General features: G+C 36.7%; 1 protein-coding gene across 1 annotated transcript in view; it reads right to left on the minus strand.

Annotated features, from left to right (window-relative positions):
• The window catches only part of FBN2 (fibrillin 2), a 245,033-nt gene that overhangs the window by 84,992 nt on the left and 139,500 nt on the right, over positions 1-20,541 (minus strand). The window contains exons 13-18 of the mRNA XM_029941159.1: positions 18,635-18,757; positions 12,938-13,090; positions 9,856-9,909; positions 8,176-8,301; positions 5,357-5,482; positions 516-635 (exon numbers count right to left, since the gene is read on the minus strand). Coding sequence (XP_029797019.1) covers positions 516-635; positions 5,357-5,482; positions 8,176-8,301; positions 9,856-9,909; positions 12,938-13,090; positions 18,635-18,757 — 702 coding nt within the window. The remainder of the gene's footprint in view (positions 1-515; positions 636-5,356; positions 5,483-8,175; positions 8,302-9,855; positions 9,910-12,937; positions 13,091-18,634; positions 18,758-20,541) is intronic.

Below are 20,541 nucleotides of genomic sequence, written 5' to 3' on the forward strand. Positions count from 1 at the left end.
TCCTTAAGAGATTTCCAAAAGCAAGAAACGTAATCTTTTCTTCCTTGTGCCTTTAACATATCTGGTTGATGGGGGAAATGAAAAAATAATAAATTCCCTCTATTTGTTTAAAGTCCTCAAATTCTTGTCCTGTGAACTGAGTCCAACTTCTATCACATTTTTGTTCTGGAGCGTGTTATAAAAAGTATGCAGCAGGGATTTGATTGTCTTGGTTCCTAAGGCATTCTGGGGTAGCAAACATAAATCTGTGTGTGGTATGCAAATGCTCACGATCTACAGCATAATGTTTCTACTCGTGTGACAGGAACACTTCTTAGAAGCTAACAAAATTCAGGAGCCTGCCCGTTTAGGCTATCATGTTTTACTCCTATCCCGATAATGAGAGCAAGCCACTCAAGTAACTCCTAATTACCAGCTTCCTGTAATCATGTTCCATTTTCATCCTCAGTGAGGCCTGCGGTCTCTACTTAGGTTGGCAGGGAAGCGGAAACACCAGCCCCGTGTCTGAATCTTACCAATACAGATCAATCCCGTTGAGCTGAGTTTGCTGCCAGGAGAACATTCGCAATTGAAAGATCCAAGGTTGTTCCTGCAGGCCCCATTGACACATGGGTTGCTTTCACATTCGTTTATATCTACAATCCAGGAGGAAAAGATTCTGTTAGAACTGCCATGGGTTTCTGGAAAATATTATCCCAACAAGCCATGCTATGCCAGAATGTCTGGTAAACTTGGCTCTTGCGATTTTAATATGGATCTAGGAGGCATGAAGTGAATGGGGAGCGGAGACACGAAGTTTACAGTGTGGATACACAGACACAACTAGGGGTTCAGCAGGACTACAGGAATCAGCCCAGTCTTGTGAAAGGGTTTAGTACATTACTTGTCACTACTTCACTACAGCTTTACACAAATCGGGATTGATTTCCCCCACAATAAGACAGACTTGTCCTGTGGGAAATCTCAATTCTGAATGGATGGAAAGCAACCATATTCCTGGGTACAATGCGCTGGGCACAAACAAAGGTGGACTGTTTCTGTCATTTGTGGCTCTGGGAGGTTTTAGAAGAATTAAAAAAGTCCCTGTTAGAGGCAATGTATCACAATGCTGGCTTTCATTCCAAACTCCTGAATACCAATCAGGAAGTTAAGGGATGAAACTTTAATACTGAGTAAAGCATTCTCTTCCAGACTTTATCTACCTGCCTCTCTCCTTTGGCCTGTTTACATTTCCATGTGAGGAGACATTTTTTTTTTCCAAATACAAATGACTTTGGTAAAATAAAAAAGAGAAGAAAACTTTTAATTGCTTAAAAGAGACCTTTGTTGTCATTAACCTGCTTTGATTCCTTAATCAAATCAGCATAATCTACATAATCGATATTGAGAGTCGTATGTAAACAGGGCACACCCATGTTCTTAAGCGGTAAAGCAATTGTCAAGCCAATAAAATTAGTTTAGAAGGAGTTAATTATAAATAAAAACAACTCTCAAAGTACTAGAAACAATATTTAAAAACTGACTCCCATTATACATTCAAATTCAACCACTCTATTTAAAGAAAGGATACATAGATTTTTGTACTTGGTAAATTCAGTGAAAACAGGTCAGCATACCCCAAGTCATTTTTTGTTGCTGCTGATCACTAGCATTTTTGAACTCACCAGGGTACTTCTTTTTTTTCTTCTTTTTTTCTAAACACCTCTTTGAATTAAATATAAAATACTATGCTGAGGAAAACATAAAAATAATGGAAGGACTGCAATGCTTACTCTTGAGCACCCAAATCAAATATAAATTAAATTGGTCCTGAAAAGGCAGGGCTCACTGTTGATTTGCAAGTCTATGGATTTGAAATGCAAATTTAAAAATCAATGTGGCAAACAGGTATATACCTTCCTAGCTACTTCAAAATTACTAAGGAAGAACACAGGTCCTAATTTAATTCTTAGGGTAGAAGTTGAGAAAATATGAATGCATCTCTTTTTTTTTAATCAGGTTGTTTGCATCAAGAAATCCTCTTAAAAGAAAAATACAAGAGCTGGTCTTGTAAATACAGCATGGGTTTAAAATGAAAATACCTATTCCAGAGTACTGCAATTCTTTTAGTAAAAACAATGTAAAGAGGGAACCAGGGAGCCAAAAGAAAAGCAGATAACTAATCTGAGGACAAACTATATATATAATTCACCTGCGAATTTCATTTGTAAGAAGCTCCTAAAAAAAGCAAAATGTCAATTATCATATATTTTGAAATCCCTATTCTAAATTAAGCAATTATGAACTCTAAAACTAAATACACACAATGACAGCTACAAGTATCAATGGTTTAATTTTTCTTTAAATACAATGTTTTTATGTTAGAAATGTCATGGAACCAGGAATTGAAACAGTTCACTGTACATTCCTGGAAATAAACTTCAAAGCACATCTGGTTTACATTTAACTAGTTATGTCACTGGAAACACAATCTAAACCACAGTGCTTGCTGTAAAAATGTTAACTTTCACAGACTCGCGGAGCTCATACAAAAAAAGTAAAATAAAGTTTTTGTAACTTCAGTCTGAAATATCAGAGGAACTTTATTATTATTGCTATTTATTATATATTTAAAATTGCCTGTTGAAAACATGAACGACAAGCGAAATTAGTGACTGTAGTAAATATATACAGAGAAAGCTGGAGGGAGTCTCCAGTGAATCTGCTAATAATTCCCTGCCTAGTCTTTGAAAATTAGTTGAGAAAGGACAGAATAAAGAGAAAAGCTTCAGGCAGACACATTTACTGTGTGAATGCATTGGCAGAAATGAGAAGACCCAAGGGAAAAAGATAATCGTGGCCTTCAAATCTTTTTTTAAACACTTAATAAAATGCAAATGACTTAACAGTGGGAGGAAACTGAGAAATAAACTATTTGGTTCAGTTTCTCACAATAAATCACTCTTATTTCTATAAACGTCATTAGGTTAGAGCCAAAATATTTCTCCATCATTTCTCCTCTGTGTACATAATATGAGCTTCTTTCTTAGGACCGACAGATCCAAAATATATTTCATATTAAATAAAAGGCTTAGCTTTATCATGAACAATTATCTTTTGGACAAAAGTAAAGAGCACTCATTCCAACCAACACTGTTGCCAGATTTGGTCCTAATGTCCCTCATATTTATGTAATCATCCAAACATTCGCTTCAACACCATTCGCTCCTGCTCTTCCATCCTTCCTGTAGGCAGGTGAATCCCTGCCTTTTATTTATGTTTTGGTACTTGGGCTCCTTCGGACCAAACATATTTAAAGACACCATCCATCTCTTCCCCATTATGTGCCTCTCCCAAGACAGCACCGAAGGGTCCTGTGACCGTGGGCAGGGAGACCAGTTCATCAGCTTCCCGGTTAAACCAAGAGGGTATCCTAAGCTGATCCTGCTTTCAGAGTTTCCTGACATTTCAGAGAAGCGTATCCTCAGAAACACCAAAGATAAAACTGATAAAGGGCAATGGGAAGGAAATGCAGAAAGTTAGGAATAAAGAAAAAAATCTACAACTCTTGAAATCCCTTCTTGCTTTCTCCAAAAAAAACCTATGAAGGAAATATGGCTAGAATATTTTTTTTTACAAAATGTTTCTCAGAGCAATTCTGAAGGATAATGTGTGTTATAGGTGGGTGGGAATGGGTGCCAGGAAACACTGGAGCTGAATATATTGGTGAAGCCTGAGCTACTTTAAAAAGAAACCTTTTCAGGGGCACCCTGGTGGTTTAGTTGGTGAAACGTCAGACTGGCTCAGGTCATGATCTCACAGTTCGTGGATTTGAGTCCAGCATCAGGCTCTATGCTGACAGCTCAGAGCCTGGAGCCTGCTTCAGACTTTGTGTGTGTCTCTCTCTGCCCCTCCCTTGCTCACACTGTCTCTCTAAAAAATAAACATTAAAAAAAAAAAAGGACAGCTTTTCTATCATTTCTGCTCAACTATGGAGAAGATGAATCTTCAAGCACTAGGACCGAAAGGAGTGTTGCTCTTGGCGGAGCTCCTGCAGAGATGGGCAGTAGGGGGCCAAGCATCAGGACTAAGTTGAGAGAAACTGCCTTTTACACTGAAGTTTTCTTTTCTTATTGGTTTTTTTTTTTTTTTCAGGCTAATTGCTATTTCTCAATGGTTCCTCCAATTCATTCCAAACTTGGAATTGCACTTTGTAATTGCATTTCATTGACTTCAGCTGAGTCATTTGTGTTTTGGCATCTTGTTCAAGCCCTAACTTGTTTCTGTTCACAAGAATGCTTTGGAATGAAACAATAAGATGAAGAGAGAATGTTAACATCTTTTTGCATCGTATTACTATTGCTATTTTCTTGGCTATGGAGTCACTAAGAAAGAAATACTTCAACAGATAAGGAAAGGTGTATTCAAAATAATTAAAGATGGAATTTATTTTTTTAAGTGAATTGGCAGCAGTTTCTAGATTTGAGAACTTCATAGGACACTTCTGTAAGCACCACCCCCCACACGCCGTGAGACTTAAAAAGAACAATGACTAGTAGTCAGAAAACAGATTATTCAGAAATCACAGGACTGTGATAAAGAAACAAAATCATAATTGGACACACTGCTTGCTTAGCTGGTATCTTACTGAAAATGAGGCCCTTTGTCACCTAAGTCATTCACATAACATCCATAGCACTGTACAAAAATGTGGATCAAGAAATTTTTGACCAGTGATTTATGGATCTATAAACCCAAACAGTAACTTCTAAATCCTCAGAAAGGACAATTTTCTTAGACTATAAATTTATTTAAGGTGACCATTTTCATACAGGCCCCAAATATTTTCTGGATAAAATACCTCAGGGCTGACTTTGCCATTACAGTTCAAGTTTCCCAAGGCCAATGTAGGACAGTAGTTTTTAGAAGGGGAAAAGTAAACAAAAACCTAACATTTTGTTTCAGTAAGTAAAACAAACTGGCTCCTTTCACTACCCCTGTCCCAATCCAAATTTCAAAATATTTGTTGATATTCTATCTGAATGGAATAAAACTGATGGATCTGTAGACTGGTACATACTATTTCTTCTTTTTGTTTTTAAGGTATGTTTATTTACTTAAGTAATCTCTGCACCAACCTGAGGGCTCAAACTCATGACCTTGAGATCAAGTCATATGCTCTACTGACTAAGCCAGCCAGACACCCCAGTAAAAATCATTTCTAAAACCTGGCAGATGAGCTGTAGGAGATCACTGAATTTTAAAAATAATCAAACAATACTCTGTTTACTATCTTGCTTCATCAATGTACTTGACAAACATCCATGTATATCTAGGTACCTGCTGTTTACAACTAGGCAAGGAAGAGATCTCTTACCTTCACACGTCTCCGTCTCAGTCCTGAACACATACCCAGGTGGGCACGTGCAACTGTAACTTCCGGGCGTGTTTCTGCACAGGCCATTGTCACAGAGCAGCCTGTTTACCAAGCACTCATCGATGTCTGAAAGCAACCAATGGAAGACATGAGATACACATGTTGAAACGAACAGCCCGATGACCAACAAAGTTTTTTTTGTTTTTTTCCCCTCATCCCCTCCTTGATTTCATCTCTCCTTTTAAAAAATTAATATATTTTTCATTGACATAGAGTTGACATGCAATAGTATATTAGTTTCAGGTCTACAACATAGTGATTCAATATTTATATATATCATGCAATGCTCGCCATGGTAAGTGTAATTACAAAGTTTTTACAATATTATTGACAATATTCCCTATGCTGTACTTTTTATGCCTGCAACTTATTTATTTCCTAACTGGAAGTGGACACTTCATTTAATCCCCTTTTCCTATCTCACCCCCCGCCCCCCAAAAAAACACTTAGTCTCTTTGTGCCCACAGGACATTCCTTGATCCTAAACAAAATATATTCAGTTTTACTGGAATGAAACATTTTTATACTGATGCCTCTTTTGAAAATGTTTTGAAATCCCTGGAATGAATACACACACACACACACACACACACACACACACACATACACACATAATATATTTGACAGCACCAATGAAATATATCAACAGATTAAACTCACTTACCTATGAACTTGTTTATATATAATAAAAAATAACATGACTTTTAAAAACTCTTTTTAATTAAAATTCTAATAAAATGCATCAAATGGCAGTTAAACAATAGGTGTTTACTACTCTTTTTTCATTGTGTTTCTACTTCAGAAACAATTTATTATTAATAGAGAATTAATGATCTATTTTGTATATTCTGCTAACAGTTTAGAACAACCTAGAAAATATTATCTAATGCTCAAGTTTAAGAATTGCACACTGAGTTTTATATTCATGTCCATGTTCATTTTTGCAAATGTAGTCAATAAAAAAAATTGCAGTTTGGGGAGAACAGTTCCTTTAATTTCAGTTGTATTTTTAGTCTTACAAATAACAATTGTAACTTACTAAAAAACATACACAGTATATTGTAAAAATTTGGAAAACAAACTGGAAAAATATTTGCTATAACTCCATCAACACTATAAATATTATTTTTTGTGTCTTATCTGAATTTTTTCCTTTCGATGTTATGTTTTTGCTCTAATTCTGAATCTTGATGTTTAAAAATTAACATTGTTATTTTAAGCATTACCATATACTTCCCCATTATTGCATGTTGCATTAAGTGGCTGCATCACAATTTATTTATCTATTATTCCATGCTTTGGCTTAAAATGTGTACCTCCAAAAAAGTTAGGTTGAAGCCAGTATGTGACCTTTGGAAAAAGGAATGTTATAGAAGTAATTAAACTAAAATGAGATCATTAGGGTAGGATGTAATCCAATATGACCGCTGTCCATAAAAAGGGGGAAATGATGTGAAACACAGCAGGAGAATGACGTGAAAAGACATGGAAAAGATGTACACGTGACCAGAGTGAGGCATCTGCAAGCCAAGGGACATCAGGATTGCAGGCAAACACCAGAAGCTGGAAGAGGAAAGGAAGGATCCTCCTCTGGAGCCATTAGAGACAGCACAGCCGTGATTTTAGATTTCTGGCTTCCCAAATTGTGAGACAATAAATTTCTCTTACTTTAAGCAACTCAAAATTTAAGTGTTTTTTTTTTTTTTTTTTTTACAGCTGTAGCAAACTAAAACTAAAATTTGGCTTCATTTTAGCTTTAAAATGTGGCTTTGATATTTTATCAAAATTATGCATATTCCTACTTTATTGAGTCAAGTAGGACCATGAACCGTGTTCAGGGTATAAAAGCTCACTGAATCTCCCTGTTTTCAATCGTGTGCCCATGTGCTCAACTGTACTCAGCAGTCACACTGGAAGCAATTTTGTTTCTGGTGAATATCAGGTAGTTCATTTACATATTTTTATAAATGCTCAATTATCTTTGGCTGGTATTCTTCCTTGTGAGTATGAAAATCCATTATAAGTATATGATATTTAATACAGCCTTCTACATCTACCTGGACATAAGTCTTCAACTCAAGATCAAACAAGTATATTCAATAATAAAAGTCGGGGCCATAAGGGCAGAAAAATATTTTTTTCCTAATCATAATCATCAAGACTTGGATTTAAGAGTTATCAGTGATTAGGTGTAACAATTATTACATAATGATGAATTCAGAGCATTTGCTTTATAAAAGTGTACTCAGTTCTCTATGAGAAAATCTAAACTCCTCATAAATTCTTTAATATATGAACTAGTTACTTGAATTTTTATGAACCTTTTCTTATAAATTACAAAAACAAACACCTATGTTTGGATATGTTGTAGTGAGTAGTTATTTCCTTATAAGTCAAAGTTTTCTAAATTTCTAACACTTCATTTTCTTAACCTCCTGCCTTGTTAACTGTCAAGTCCATCTCTTAGTGAAAAAACTGCATGATTTAGATATATGCAGAAATACAACAGGCCAAGAATTGAGGTATGTATTTATTCATTTTGGAAAATGGAATGGTTTAAATATGACGTTCTGCCACTAAAAGGTTTGTTATTGTGTAACAGAATTGGCTGGATTCCAGGATTTTTATTTCTTTCTAGAAGAAGGAAAAAAGAGAATCTCTAGTTCTACAGTTTGATTCACTTATTTGTATTTCAGTTTGTCTCATAATCCATGAGATGAAACTATAGAAAAGGCTCTTGTATAAATACAGCAACTTACCGACACAGAGTCTTCCAGAGGCGTCGGGCTCATAGCCGCTGTTGCAATTACAACGGTAACTGCCACGTACATTCTCGCAAATTCCGTTCGCACATATATCGGGATCCAAAGCACATTCATTGATATCTGCATTAGATGTTGAAAGTTTAATGCTCACAGATATTGTACTGTTTGTTGATATTTGTAGGCCTAATAAAGATCACTCGATATATGAAGTGTTTAACTCTGCAAACCCACAAGTTGCCTGGCTTTCAGAAAGGGAAAGGAAATGAAAATAAGGAATAAGAGAATGAAACTAAAAGATACAGGATAATTCCCTGGTATGTTAAAGAAAAAATGAAGGGAATTGGCAGAAATTCAAAGGAATAAACCGCGTAATGTGCCTATACTTATGATAAAATTAATAAATTTATAGGCTGTTGGCTCAAAATCCAAAGGAAAACTTAACTAGATAGGTATTATAACCATCTAATTAAAGGATAACCATTTATTAGGGTAACTTATATAATTTTATGGCCCTCAAAGGCATGGAATATTTCTTTTTACCATTTTTTTAATAATCAACTAAGTAAGATGATAATAAATGTTTCTCATTGTTGGTAAGTTGAAATTAATGGAGAGGACAGTTCAAACATGGATACTTGAGAACCCAATGTTTTATAATAAGCCATCAACAGTGACTACTCTGCCAGCCATGGGCAAAACTTAAGGAGTGATGTGCTAGTCTGAGCAACCCAGTAGTTTCAACAAGTGGCTGGCTCTGTTGGGGAGACAATATTGAGAGAGGATAAAAAATAGTCATAATATCAAATTTTGGTCATGATGCTCAAATTTTAATCTTAACAATGGCTTTCCAGAATCTGGAAGACTTAACATACCCCAAAAATGTTAGCGTTTTCATTTTATTTTTGGGATAAACATCCTTATAAAAGTTGGTTTCTGATGTTCATGGCAAAGATGCAATATTACTGTCAATTGATCTATAATGTGTCTAAAATCTCAAATACAAAAGGAGAAGAAATGTAAACATATATACAGTGAAGATTAACAATACTCTACAGTTTTCTTAAAAAAACCCACAAAACAAATTATCTGTGTATATGTGTATAAAAGAAATTTAGAGTTATAAACATATTTATTTAATATTCAAGGTTTCATGGTGGCATTTTGTTAATTGTATTGCTAAGTTTAAAATAATAAAATGTAAATGAATTTTACTTATTTAAATTTAGAAACATTTCAGTATTCTTAGGCATAAATAATCTTAACAATGTATTTTTAGGGTAGTAAATCCCAAACTTGATTCATATCAACTATCTCTTAAAGATTGTTTTAAATCATATCAGCACCAGTATTTAATATTTTCTCCTCAAATTGACTCCTTCTAAACCTAAATACTAACTCTAGCCTTTTTGTAAGCATCGGTACCCACAAAATTATGGGCCTAGTTTGCTAGAGACATTGCCAACAATGTATATTTAACAGATAAATATTTATCTACTATGAATGCGCATGGACATACAGTTAATATATCTAGCTTATAACCACCATTCTAGGAGATAATTTATCTCATTATTTTACACTGATATGTTTTTACATATTAAAACATTCATATTCATGTTATAATCATAAAGCTACCAGTTACATAATCACTGTAAGACTGAATACTGAATGGGTTACCTCTTCCATCCACAGTGATCCCTACTCCACTGCTACAAAGACCATGGAATTCAGCTGGAACATTAAAAAAAATACAGAAATTAAAAATTCTAAACCCCATCTCTCTGTATACAAGTCACTTACATCACTCTAAAACTACCAGGAAGAAAAAGTACTGGCAATACTTTTTAAAATGAAAAAATATTTACTCTTTTCCAGCACACAATTTTATAACAATTCCAAAATCACAGATGAGCATAAAAAATAAAAATCACTTATGATTATTACCCCAAATATAGTTAAAATATGATAAATATTACAGATATTTTCTATATTTAGAAACTTTAAAAAATCCAAAATGGACTGGAGAGAACGCTTTTTAACTTATTTTCTCTCAAAAACAAAACAATGATAGACAATACTTACATACCAGCATTTATCATGTGCTTGGTATTCTAGCATCTTCTATCTAATAATTTAATCCTCCCAATATTATAAACGAGACATACTTTTTATTGGAGTGTGGCTAACACACAATGTTACATTAGTTCCTGGTGTACATTGTGAGGGGACAATCTGGTAAGTTATTCTGTGCTCTCCACAGTGTAGGGACCATTTGTCACCACACAACCCCGTTACAGTATCACTTACTGTTCCCTTTCCTGTACCTTTTATCCCTGTGACTTACTCATTCCAAAGCTGGAAGCCTGTACTTTCCAATCCCCTTCACCCATGGGGCCTAACCCTTCACTCCCTCACAACCATTTGTGTGTGCTCTGTATTTATGGGTCTGATTCTGTTGGTGTTTATTTATTTGTTCCGATTTTGAGATTCCACATATAAGTGAAATCACATGGTATTGTCTTTCTCTGACTTCTTTCACTTAGCATAACACCCTCTAGGCCCATCCTCCTTATTGCAAATGGCAAGCGCTCATTCTCTTTTACAGCTGAGTAAGAGTCACAAACTAGATACATTATTGTCCCTCTTTGACACCTGAGAACACTCAGGCAGACTTGCCCAGATCACAGAGGGTGAAAGTGGGGAGCTGGCTTGGATTCTCTGCACTTGTGTCAAAGACCTTTCATATTAATATCCCATTTAACAGACTATTTACTTCTTTTCTCAGTTATGTGGATGCACCACATTTATTCAATAAATCTCTTAATGATGAAATCAGGTTTGTCAAACTTTCAGCAATTATAATAAATGATAGGAAATTCAATTGTATCACTAGGTTAATCTTTTGGAAGTAAAACGGCTCAGAATTTATGCTTTTTAAGGCTTCTGATCACCCTTCTCTCCCTACACGTTCCAGGTTAGCCTTCCATCAAGAGTATAAGGGAGTGCCCATATGGAAAAAAGCAATCATCTACACTTTCCCAAGCTAATAAACAAAAATAACACCTTATTTTAATTTTTGTTTTAGCACATCCTTTCATGTGGCTCTCTACATTTGCATTTGTATTTTGTGAAATCTTGTTTGCATACACTGCACTTTTTACCATGGAGGATTTCAACTTTCCTCACCGATTTATGTAAATTCCTTATAAATTAAGGAAAATATTTTCCCAATTAATATGTGTATTTTAGTTTTTAATTTCTGCTCTTTAGAGTCCTTTACTATTAAATACTTACAAATAGTTTATATATTGTATAAGAGGATTATTTTGTAAGGTTTAATGCAGGGAGCGAACTTCATACTTTTTCCAGTATTTATCAACAATATTCATTCTTTAGTTCAATCTTTTCTCACCGATCTAAATGTTATCTTTATTGGATCCTACATTCCCATTCATAGTCACAACTGTTTCTAGACTCCAGATTTTATTAGCTCACTCACCTTTTTATCTACCCTATTACCAATTTTTGTACTTCTTTCATAATATGCATACTTGACTTAAATATTTTTAGAGCAAGATTTCCTACAATAACTCTTCTCTTTAAAAAATGTCATGCTCAGTTCATTCTAGAAGAAGGCTAATGCTGAGCATTCTAGAGCATTCTAATGCTTTGCTGAGATTTGAACAATCTCTTGAAGATTGTCAAAGAATTAGAAGCCATTTCTCTTAGCTGAAATGCGTTTCTTCCATCTCCTACCTGCCATGTTCCTATTCCTCTTTTCAAGATGAACTAAACAGACATCCTCCCCCACCCCCAGCCCTGTGAATTCCTTCCCAACTTCCCCAGACCACTTATTTCTGCCTCCTGTGTGCTCTCCCGGTTCCTTGTTTATGTCCCACTTTTTTTTTTTAAATGTTTATTTATTTTGAGAGAGAGAGAGAGAGAGAGAGAGAGAGACACACACACAAAGAGAACTCCAACATGGCTCCACCCTGTCAGCACAGAGCCTGACACGGGACTCGATCTCGTGACTTGAGCCAAAATCAAGAGCTGGGTGCTTAACAAAGTGAGCCACACAGGCGCTCCTATGTCCCTTGTAAGGCACTAATCATACTACTATAGTTTTTATATTTGCCTGTCTACACTCTCAACTGTTCTCAACTTTAAAGAAAAAAAGAGGTTGTGTTTATTTTTGAATCCCTACTGTACTGACACGAATTCAGTATAGATGATGTAAAAATATAATAAACAAAAGTCAGAGAATAGTCAAAGAATTAGGCCCTGTGGTGTGACTCTGTCTGTGAAAAAATTAGTAAATATTACCATTACTCAGTGTAACTACTGACAGATTACAGCCTAAGGCGTGCTATGGCAAGATTAAAAATAAAGAAAGTCAGGGTCTTGTGTATTGACTATAACCTTGAAAGTGACAAGTAGATTTTATGCTGTTAATCTTCATAACAATTTCAACGATCAAAAAAACTGAGGAGTAAAGTATCCATAAAATAAGTGTGCTACCACAACCCCAACTGGGTCAACAGGTACATTCTTCAGCTCCCGTGTGGACACCCTGCCCAGGGAGCACAGGTAAATGCAGGCCAAATTTCCTCATTCTCTGTCTCACATACCAACACGGATTTGGATGCCTTCAACTCAAAATAACGACTGAACCCCTGAGAGCTGCGGCACTCTTCAGCCAAATACCTAACGCTACCTTTCTAGATTCTTTATCAGACGTGACACAGGCAAATGGGACTACCTGAATTTTTTGCCGGGCAGGGCTGGCAGGGCTCTCCAAAACCATAGTCTGGGTTGGCACAGCAGCATTCTGACTTGGTCACCGCGCCGGGGAAAGGACGGACACACGCTCCCTTCTTGATCCCGCCGTAGCATGTACTGCGCATGTGAGTATCTGCAGGAGGAAGCGGAGTGACACATGGAGACAACAAAAGAGAGGGCTTCTTTGAACCTAAATGGCTACCGGATGGGAAGCTTCTAAAGGGCATTTGCCTCTTTTCTTTTTCTTGGTATCTTTAGCATCGAAAAGTGCTCAGAAATGAACAAGTGTTTGTAATGTCAACAATTCTTTTTTCTACACAAAGATTTACGCACCGCGCAAGCATTCATTATCACACTTGTGCCCATAGGCCTTCCATGGAAGCAGGAATAACGTCACCATTTATAAACAGGACTTGGCGATCTTATCAATGGCTGTGCTATACTCACAATGACACGTGTTATTTCTATTTTGGAAGTGTTTAGGGACAATCAAGTGCCTGGTTGTGAAACTTTTTACTTCAACTTTCTGACTTAGGAGGCCTTTCTTGCCAACCCGCAGTTTCTTACTGTGACTATGTTTTAATCTCAGATTCTCAAAAAACCCAGTTATTAAAAAAAAAAAAAAAAGGCCACTGCTCTGTGTCCTCAGCATTGGCTTGTTGCTTTACAGACATTATTATTTCACTGAACAATGTGATCAACAACTCCACAGGACAGTGATCATTATCCATGTTTTAATGATGAGGAAGGCGAGGTTCCAAGGGATTACTTACATAGCTCCAAGTCCGACCCTCCCCACTGCCCAGGCTGGAATTCACTCTCAGGCTGAATGACTTCCAAAGCCCTTCCTCTTTCCTCTATGTCATGCCATGTCCCAAAGAAGCATATCCAGCTTACGCCCTTACTCTGAAGCCTCATGAAATACGCTACCATTTTATTAGACAGTAAATGGTGAACTATAAAAAAAAGTCAGCTCACCAGAGAGGCCAGAGAAGCTGTATAGTGTTTAAACTGTACACTGACATAGTTATTCCCAACTTGTTGGGAATAATTTTATCTGTTCATTACACAAAGTCACCTACTGAGTTGCCTGCTGCTGTCTTAAGATTCTTAAGATCTGGTGATGTTTCTCAGTAAAAAATGAGATTTATGGCTGCCCTAGACAATGAGATGTGTGAATGCTCACGTGGATGAGGACATGAGATTCATGACAACAACCCTACAGACAGGACATGCTGTCGCCTTTGGCTTCTGCTGACACGGGGTTTGGCAAGGTCAGCTTAGAGTGACACAACAGAGCAGGGTTCCACTCGAAGACAAGTTGCGCAAAATACTACATACTTCATGATTTGCCGTAGGATTTTTATGAGTTCAATAGGATTTTTGTGATAATGACATCTATTATCTCAGAAGGTATCACAAAATGGTCAATCTTATTATTGTTTTCATGTTGAGAATATAATCCTTGCGCAATTTCTAGAAGGAGGTCGATAAAAAGTCTATGGTACTCACTGGAAGAGTGAGGCACATCATATACTGGTGTGGGTTACAGACTTAACTCCATTGTATAGAACACCCAACACCAAAAGGTCCATGAAAAAGCAAGTAACATATGTGTAGGTTTTAGGGACATGAGCTGTCCTAGGGCCTGGTCCCTCTTGGATAGACCTTACTTAAAGTACTTAACACATTTCTCATCCATTAAATAAGGATAGAGTTTATACAATAAACAAGACTTGTTCGTTAAGCACTAAGCACAGTGTGTAAGACATACAGGAAACACTAAAAAATATGGTGACTTCCTTATTTCTCTCCTCTATTTTTAATGAGGACAGTCAACCATTTCCTGTTAAAGGTTCCAGACTAGAAGCCGAGAAGACTAGAAGTCTACTCTTCACATTTAACTGAGACACTGCTCATAGGTGGACAGGAAAAAAGCCTTCAGTACCAGCAGCACCATTAGACGTGCTCATACGGATCTAAGTGCTATGGAGCTGTATCTTTTCCATGTTATCCATTTTCTCCATGACTTTTTTTAGTTAAAGAGTGGACTTTTTAAAGGAGTTTCTCAGATTCTACACACCAGTGGTAGAGTATGTACGGCTGCAAAATGCTCATTTTATTCTTTCTTTACTGTCAGCTTTTCTTTATTGCTTAAAGTAGCAACTCTAAGACAATGCCTGAGGTGTGATGCCATGATTCTAACTTAATAAAACAATAATAACTAATAGCTAACTTGCTGGGCATGTGTTAGATGACAGACACCATTCAAAGCTTGATACAAAAAAAAATCTAGTATTAATTTACTTAATCCCCAAAAAACTAATGAGAAAAGGAGGCACACAGAGATAATGCAGCTTGCCTACCATCAAAGAGCTAGTAAGGAGTACAGCAGGATAAAGAAAGTTAACCGATGTTGAAATACTCTTACTCTAATATAGGAGGATGTTATAAGGAAATTTAAGCTGAAATCCCAAGGTGCTATAAATATCAAATATTCTGAGACTACATGAAGTAGTGGATATGGGAAATACTTGCCAGGTCTCAAAAAATCTCCCAGTTATCGAAGACGTAGTTAAAAATTTGCTGTTGTTGTTTATTTATTTTTGAGAGAGGGACAGAATCCAAAGCAGGTTCCAGGCTCTGTGCTGTCGGCACAGAGCCTGACATGGGGCTTGAACCCACAAAATGAGCTGAAGTCAAATCAACTGAGCCATCCAGGCACCCCTACTGAAGACAGTTTTAAAGAGTGGCAATTAGGAGAGGATTTTTTTTTTTTTTTTGGCAAGAGCTGGATTATGAGTTGGGGGACTTCCAACCTCACCACTGGCCCAAGGAGAAGAACTTTACAGGGAGCAGGGCGAGAGCTTCATGCTCTCCCCTGCCTGGGATACCTATGAGCAAAAGTGAGCTGCTGCTCTTCCTACGGGAAGAGATAAGAGAGGGAGGTGAGTGGGATCAACTTCCATTCATGAGGTTGACAGGGCAAAGGATGTGGATGGATTACAGGGGCCGTATTAAGAGAGGGTCCTAAAACAACAGTACAGAGGGGTGATGAGAACACCCTCAGACAGCCTATCTGAAATGGACTGCTCAAAGACCAGAGGGTGGGTGAAGAGCACCCCCAGGAGGAAAATCCAGTGTCTGCATCTCCGGAAGGGCAGCTAATGCCTCTGAAAGATGCATGAAAGCCAGGGGTGGCTTTAAGCATCTGGGAAGCCCAGAAATCTTGAAGCTGACCTAAAACAGTCATCAGTACTCCTGCCTCCTGACCACTCCTCCTACACCCTGACCCCGTGGAGTTAGCAAGCTTCTGGCTCATGAAGGTCTGAGCTTGGGAGGGATGTTGTAACTTCAAGTCAGGTTCAGAATATTATTATATCGGGGTGTTCTAATTTTTATAGTTACACTGTTTTCATTACCTAAAGTAGTAACATAAACCTTTGCTATTTTTGAATAGTAAAGTTATAGGGTTGCCTGAGTGTTCTTCCTTACTTAGTGGGTAAGTGGCTTCTCCTGGGTAAATTTAAAGGTACTTTTTAAAGGGATGGGAGAGACCAAACTATAGTTGTCTTTTGTTTATGCCCTGTGAGTCATGCTTCTTCAACATACCAATTACAGTAATACTTTAGTTTTTTGAAAATAAAAACTCACATCTCAATGTCTAAGTAAACAAAAACAAACCAAAGGAAAATATATAATTGATAATTAACTAATAAGAATTAATAGTAGTGATTCATTCCTAACTTCAACAATCAACGCATCTCAAAAGCATCACCAAAGGCAGAGGAGATCAAGGAAGAATGTCTAGCAGGTGTTGGGAGCAGCAATATATAATTTTATACCCAGAACAAATGGTGTTTTTATTTTTAAAAGTTTAAGTGACCGGAGTTGTGAAAACCTGGAGGTTTTACAACAATGTATGATGCCTTTTCAGTATGTGACAAAGATGAACAATGATCTATGTTTAGACACTGAATTCCTCAAAGCTACTTACACAATGGTTGGTTAAAGGAAAAATAATTTCTTCTTCCAAAACTGGTTTGTACTCATCATAGATTTCAACAGAATCATTCAGGTAAAGGAAAAGGGCAGCTAAGTGTATTAAAGCAACTGAAAATACTTTAGCTCCCTGAAGCAGGAATGAGCTACATTCTTCTGGCTGCTCTATTTAATATATCCCTGAGTGAAGTGCTGACAATCTTGTAAGCTGAAATAAAACCTAAATTGGAGACAGTAGATGAACTTAAGTGGACAGATTATTTCCATCTGCTGCTGCTTCTTTTCTCCCTCCTCACTTCGGGATCCAAATGTTTTGATTCCCAGACGGAAGAGTGAAGTATTATTATCTATGTCTAAGAAAGAATTTCATTTCTGTCATCTAAACCAATGAGTGTGTCCCCCTTTTACGGAGTCACCTGAGGAACAACAAGTGCATGATGGGTATTGCCCTCTCAGGGTCTCATGATAGACCACTCGAGAGAAAACTGCATCAAATACATTTTTACAGCGACCTCGCTCTGCTACTGTTATGGTTAGGACATCTGGTTAGGTTCTGAAATACCAATGAGATTTTTGATTTGCCTCCCTCTTTAAACATGATGCCTGCTAACTCTGATTTGCATGGAACCCATTTGGCAAAAGTACTCTTTAAAAAAAAAAAGAAAGTAATTTGTAATGGCTTAGAATAAGATACATATTCTCTCTCATATTCTGCCCTTGTTTCTATAGTTAGCTACACCGTGATGAAAAATAACTATGTAACAACATTTCTACCTTTTGACAAAAGTCCAAGTTCTACAGAAGTTACTTACATTTTAAATTGTGTTTGAGCAACAGCATGGCTTATTTAAGTATTACCACAATCCCCATTTCATCTTATGTGTTATGAATTACAAAATCTAAATCTATTGTACTTCAAGACTCGGTCAGCTAACATTATCAAGGATCCTGACTGAAGGATGATTTCTTTTCATTTTTTAAGGATGATTTCCTTTTTCCTTCTGCATTAAAAAAATACTTATTTTGAGAGAAAGAAAGAGAGAATCCCAAGCAGGCTCCACACTGTGAGCACAGAACCCAATGTGGGGCTCAATCTCATGAACCATAGGATCATGACTTAAACTGAAATCAAGAGTCAGACACTTAATCAAGTGAGCCACCCAAGAGCCCCTCTTCTTCAATGGGTTTTTTTTTTTTTTATTGCATCTCATCAGAGCCTTCTGCAAGGAGCTAGATGGACTCCCTGTACATTTTTAAAAGTCACTTTACTGAGGTAAAATTCACATACCTAAGATTTCACCCATTTAAAGAGGACAATAGTTTTCTGTTTTGCATAGTCACAGATACATATAACCATCACCACAACTGATTTTAGACCATTTCATCATCTCAAAATGCCTTTAGCTACTATCCCCTTCTCCTTCTCCTGGCATCCACACCCTCTCTGTTCTAAGTAACACAAATCTGCTTTGTCTCCACACATTCACCTGCTTCGGACATTTCATATGCACAGAATCATACACAATCTGGGTTTTCAAGGCTCATCCATACTTTTGCATTTATCAGTGCTTCATACCTTTTTATGTCTAAACACTTTCCCACTGTATGGATATATCTTTGTCCCTTTTTAGAAGACCATTTGGACACTGGGGCCATTAGAGAATGGTTCACTTACCAACGCACACACGTCCGTCCACGCCCACAGCCAGGCCTGGGGGACAGTCGCAGCGGAAGGAGCCTTCGTTGTTGATGCAGTGCCCATTCATGCAGATGCCTGGGGTCTGGCATTCGTCAACATCTGTTCAGGGGGTAACACAGCTCAGGCCGTCGCTTATTACAGAGTCTATCTGCTGCATCACTCTAGACTAACAACGCTCTGTTTTCCATTTTATAATTTATGGAAGGACACACAGGTGTGATAACAAATCTTAGGTATAAATGCAACTCTTTCAAATGTGTTTTCAGAAATACTGTGTTTTCAGAAATACTGACTCAAATTTGCCTCACTTTATCCATTAGGAACAAAAGAGCCTTACACACTCATTTTTCATTATTTATATGCCAATTTTGTTCAATATTAAATGACATTTAAGTCAATTAATTAAATAAAACAAATTCTTAAAACTAAAGTAAATGTTTCTAATTACCTTCATTTTTATTTTATTTATGTTTTATTTATTTTTGAGAGAGAGAGAGCGAGCAAGTCTGACAGGGGAGGGTCAGAGATAGAGGGAGACACAGATCTGCAAACAGGTCTCAGGCTATGAGCTAGCTATTAGCAGAGAGCATGACACAGGGCTCAAACTCACAAACTGTGAGATCATGACCTGAGCTGAAGTTGGATGCTTAACCAACTGAGACCCCCAGGCGCCCCATGTAATTACCTTTTTATAAAGAAAGTTTATTTATTTTGACGAGGGTGGGGAGAGGGGCAGACAGAGGGAGAGTGAGAATCCCAAGCAAGCTCTGTGCTGAGTGCAGAGCTCAATCTCATGAACCATGAGATCATGATCTGAGTTGAAATCAAGAATCAGATGCTTACCTGACTAGGCTACCCAGGTACTCCTTTAATTATATTTACACACAGATAAAATTCAAACTAAAGAGATATGCTTTTCTCATATTAAGTTGATCAATCCATAATAACAAAATTTGGAGCACCTCTTAATTTTCAATCTACCCAGGCTTACACCATGTAACCCAATAATCAATGGCTCCCCTGAAAGACCAAACAGCTTTCAAAACACAGGGTTGCCAAATCATGAACATTTTATTTTGCAGATGGTAACATATCTCTAATAAGAAAATAAATTTAAAAATTGCAAGAGAGCAAAAGCTGCTGAGGTTTAGCTTATATTTATCTGTGTATGTAAGTTTCCGAGGAAATACTGAAAGTTACATGCTGTAATGTAATGTTACACCCTGGAATAATACTAAACTCAAATCCTGTGTTAAATCCAATTGAGCCAACCTTGAGATGACATCTCAGTCTTGATTTGAAACAGCAGAGCTACAATTTTTCTACTGCTATATGTACTCCCGTTTCTTGAGTAGTCCAGAAACTATTTTTTATTCAGAAATACAAGAATTAGTCTTGATCTTTCTCCCTCAACACTCCCTGGAATTTTGCTGAAATTACATGGAATTCAGATAAGTGTATAATGGAAGGCAGAAAGGATTCAAAGAGCTGATTTCATCTAAAAGGAGAACACTGGAAAAAAAACCCTGCAAAATTTATTCCACCTTCCTAAATTCAAATTGTGACTGTAAGCCTAATCATCTTACTAAATTCAAACCATGAATGTAAATCTAATATAATCTTATTTATTTCCAAGAAGCACGTCTTTGCTTACTAAATTTATCACTGGAGCTTAGTTTTGAAAATGGCTCTTTAAACAGAATTAATAGAAACATTCAAATTATTTCTTCACTAAGTCAACATAAGATTTTTAGATAATGATATAGTCACGATCTGTAGAATAGTTTATGGAAAATATGTAATACAAAATGAGGAATGAATGATAGAGTCTCAGCACACAAAAATGAAAACCTCTTAAGATTTCTTTCTTCCTCGTTCCTGTT

This window comes from Suricata suricatta, chromosome 6, assembly GCF_006229205.1.
Source record: "Suricata suricatta isolate VVHF042 chromosome 6, meerkat_22Aug2017_6uvM2_HiC, whole genome shotgun sequence".
Lineage (NCBI taxonomy): Eukaryota > Metazoa > Chordata > Mammalia > Carnivora > Herpestidae > Suricata > Suricata suricatta.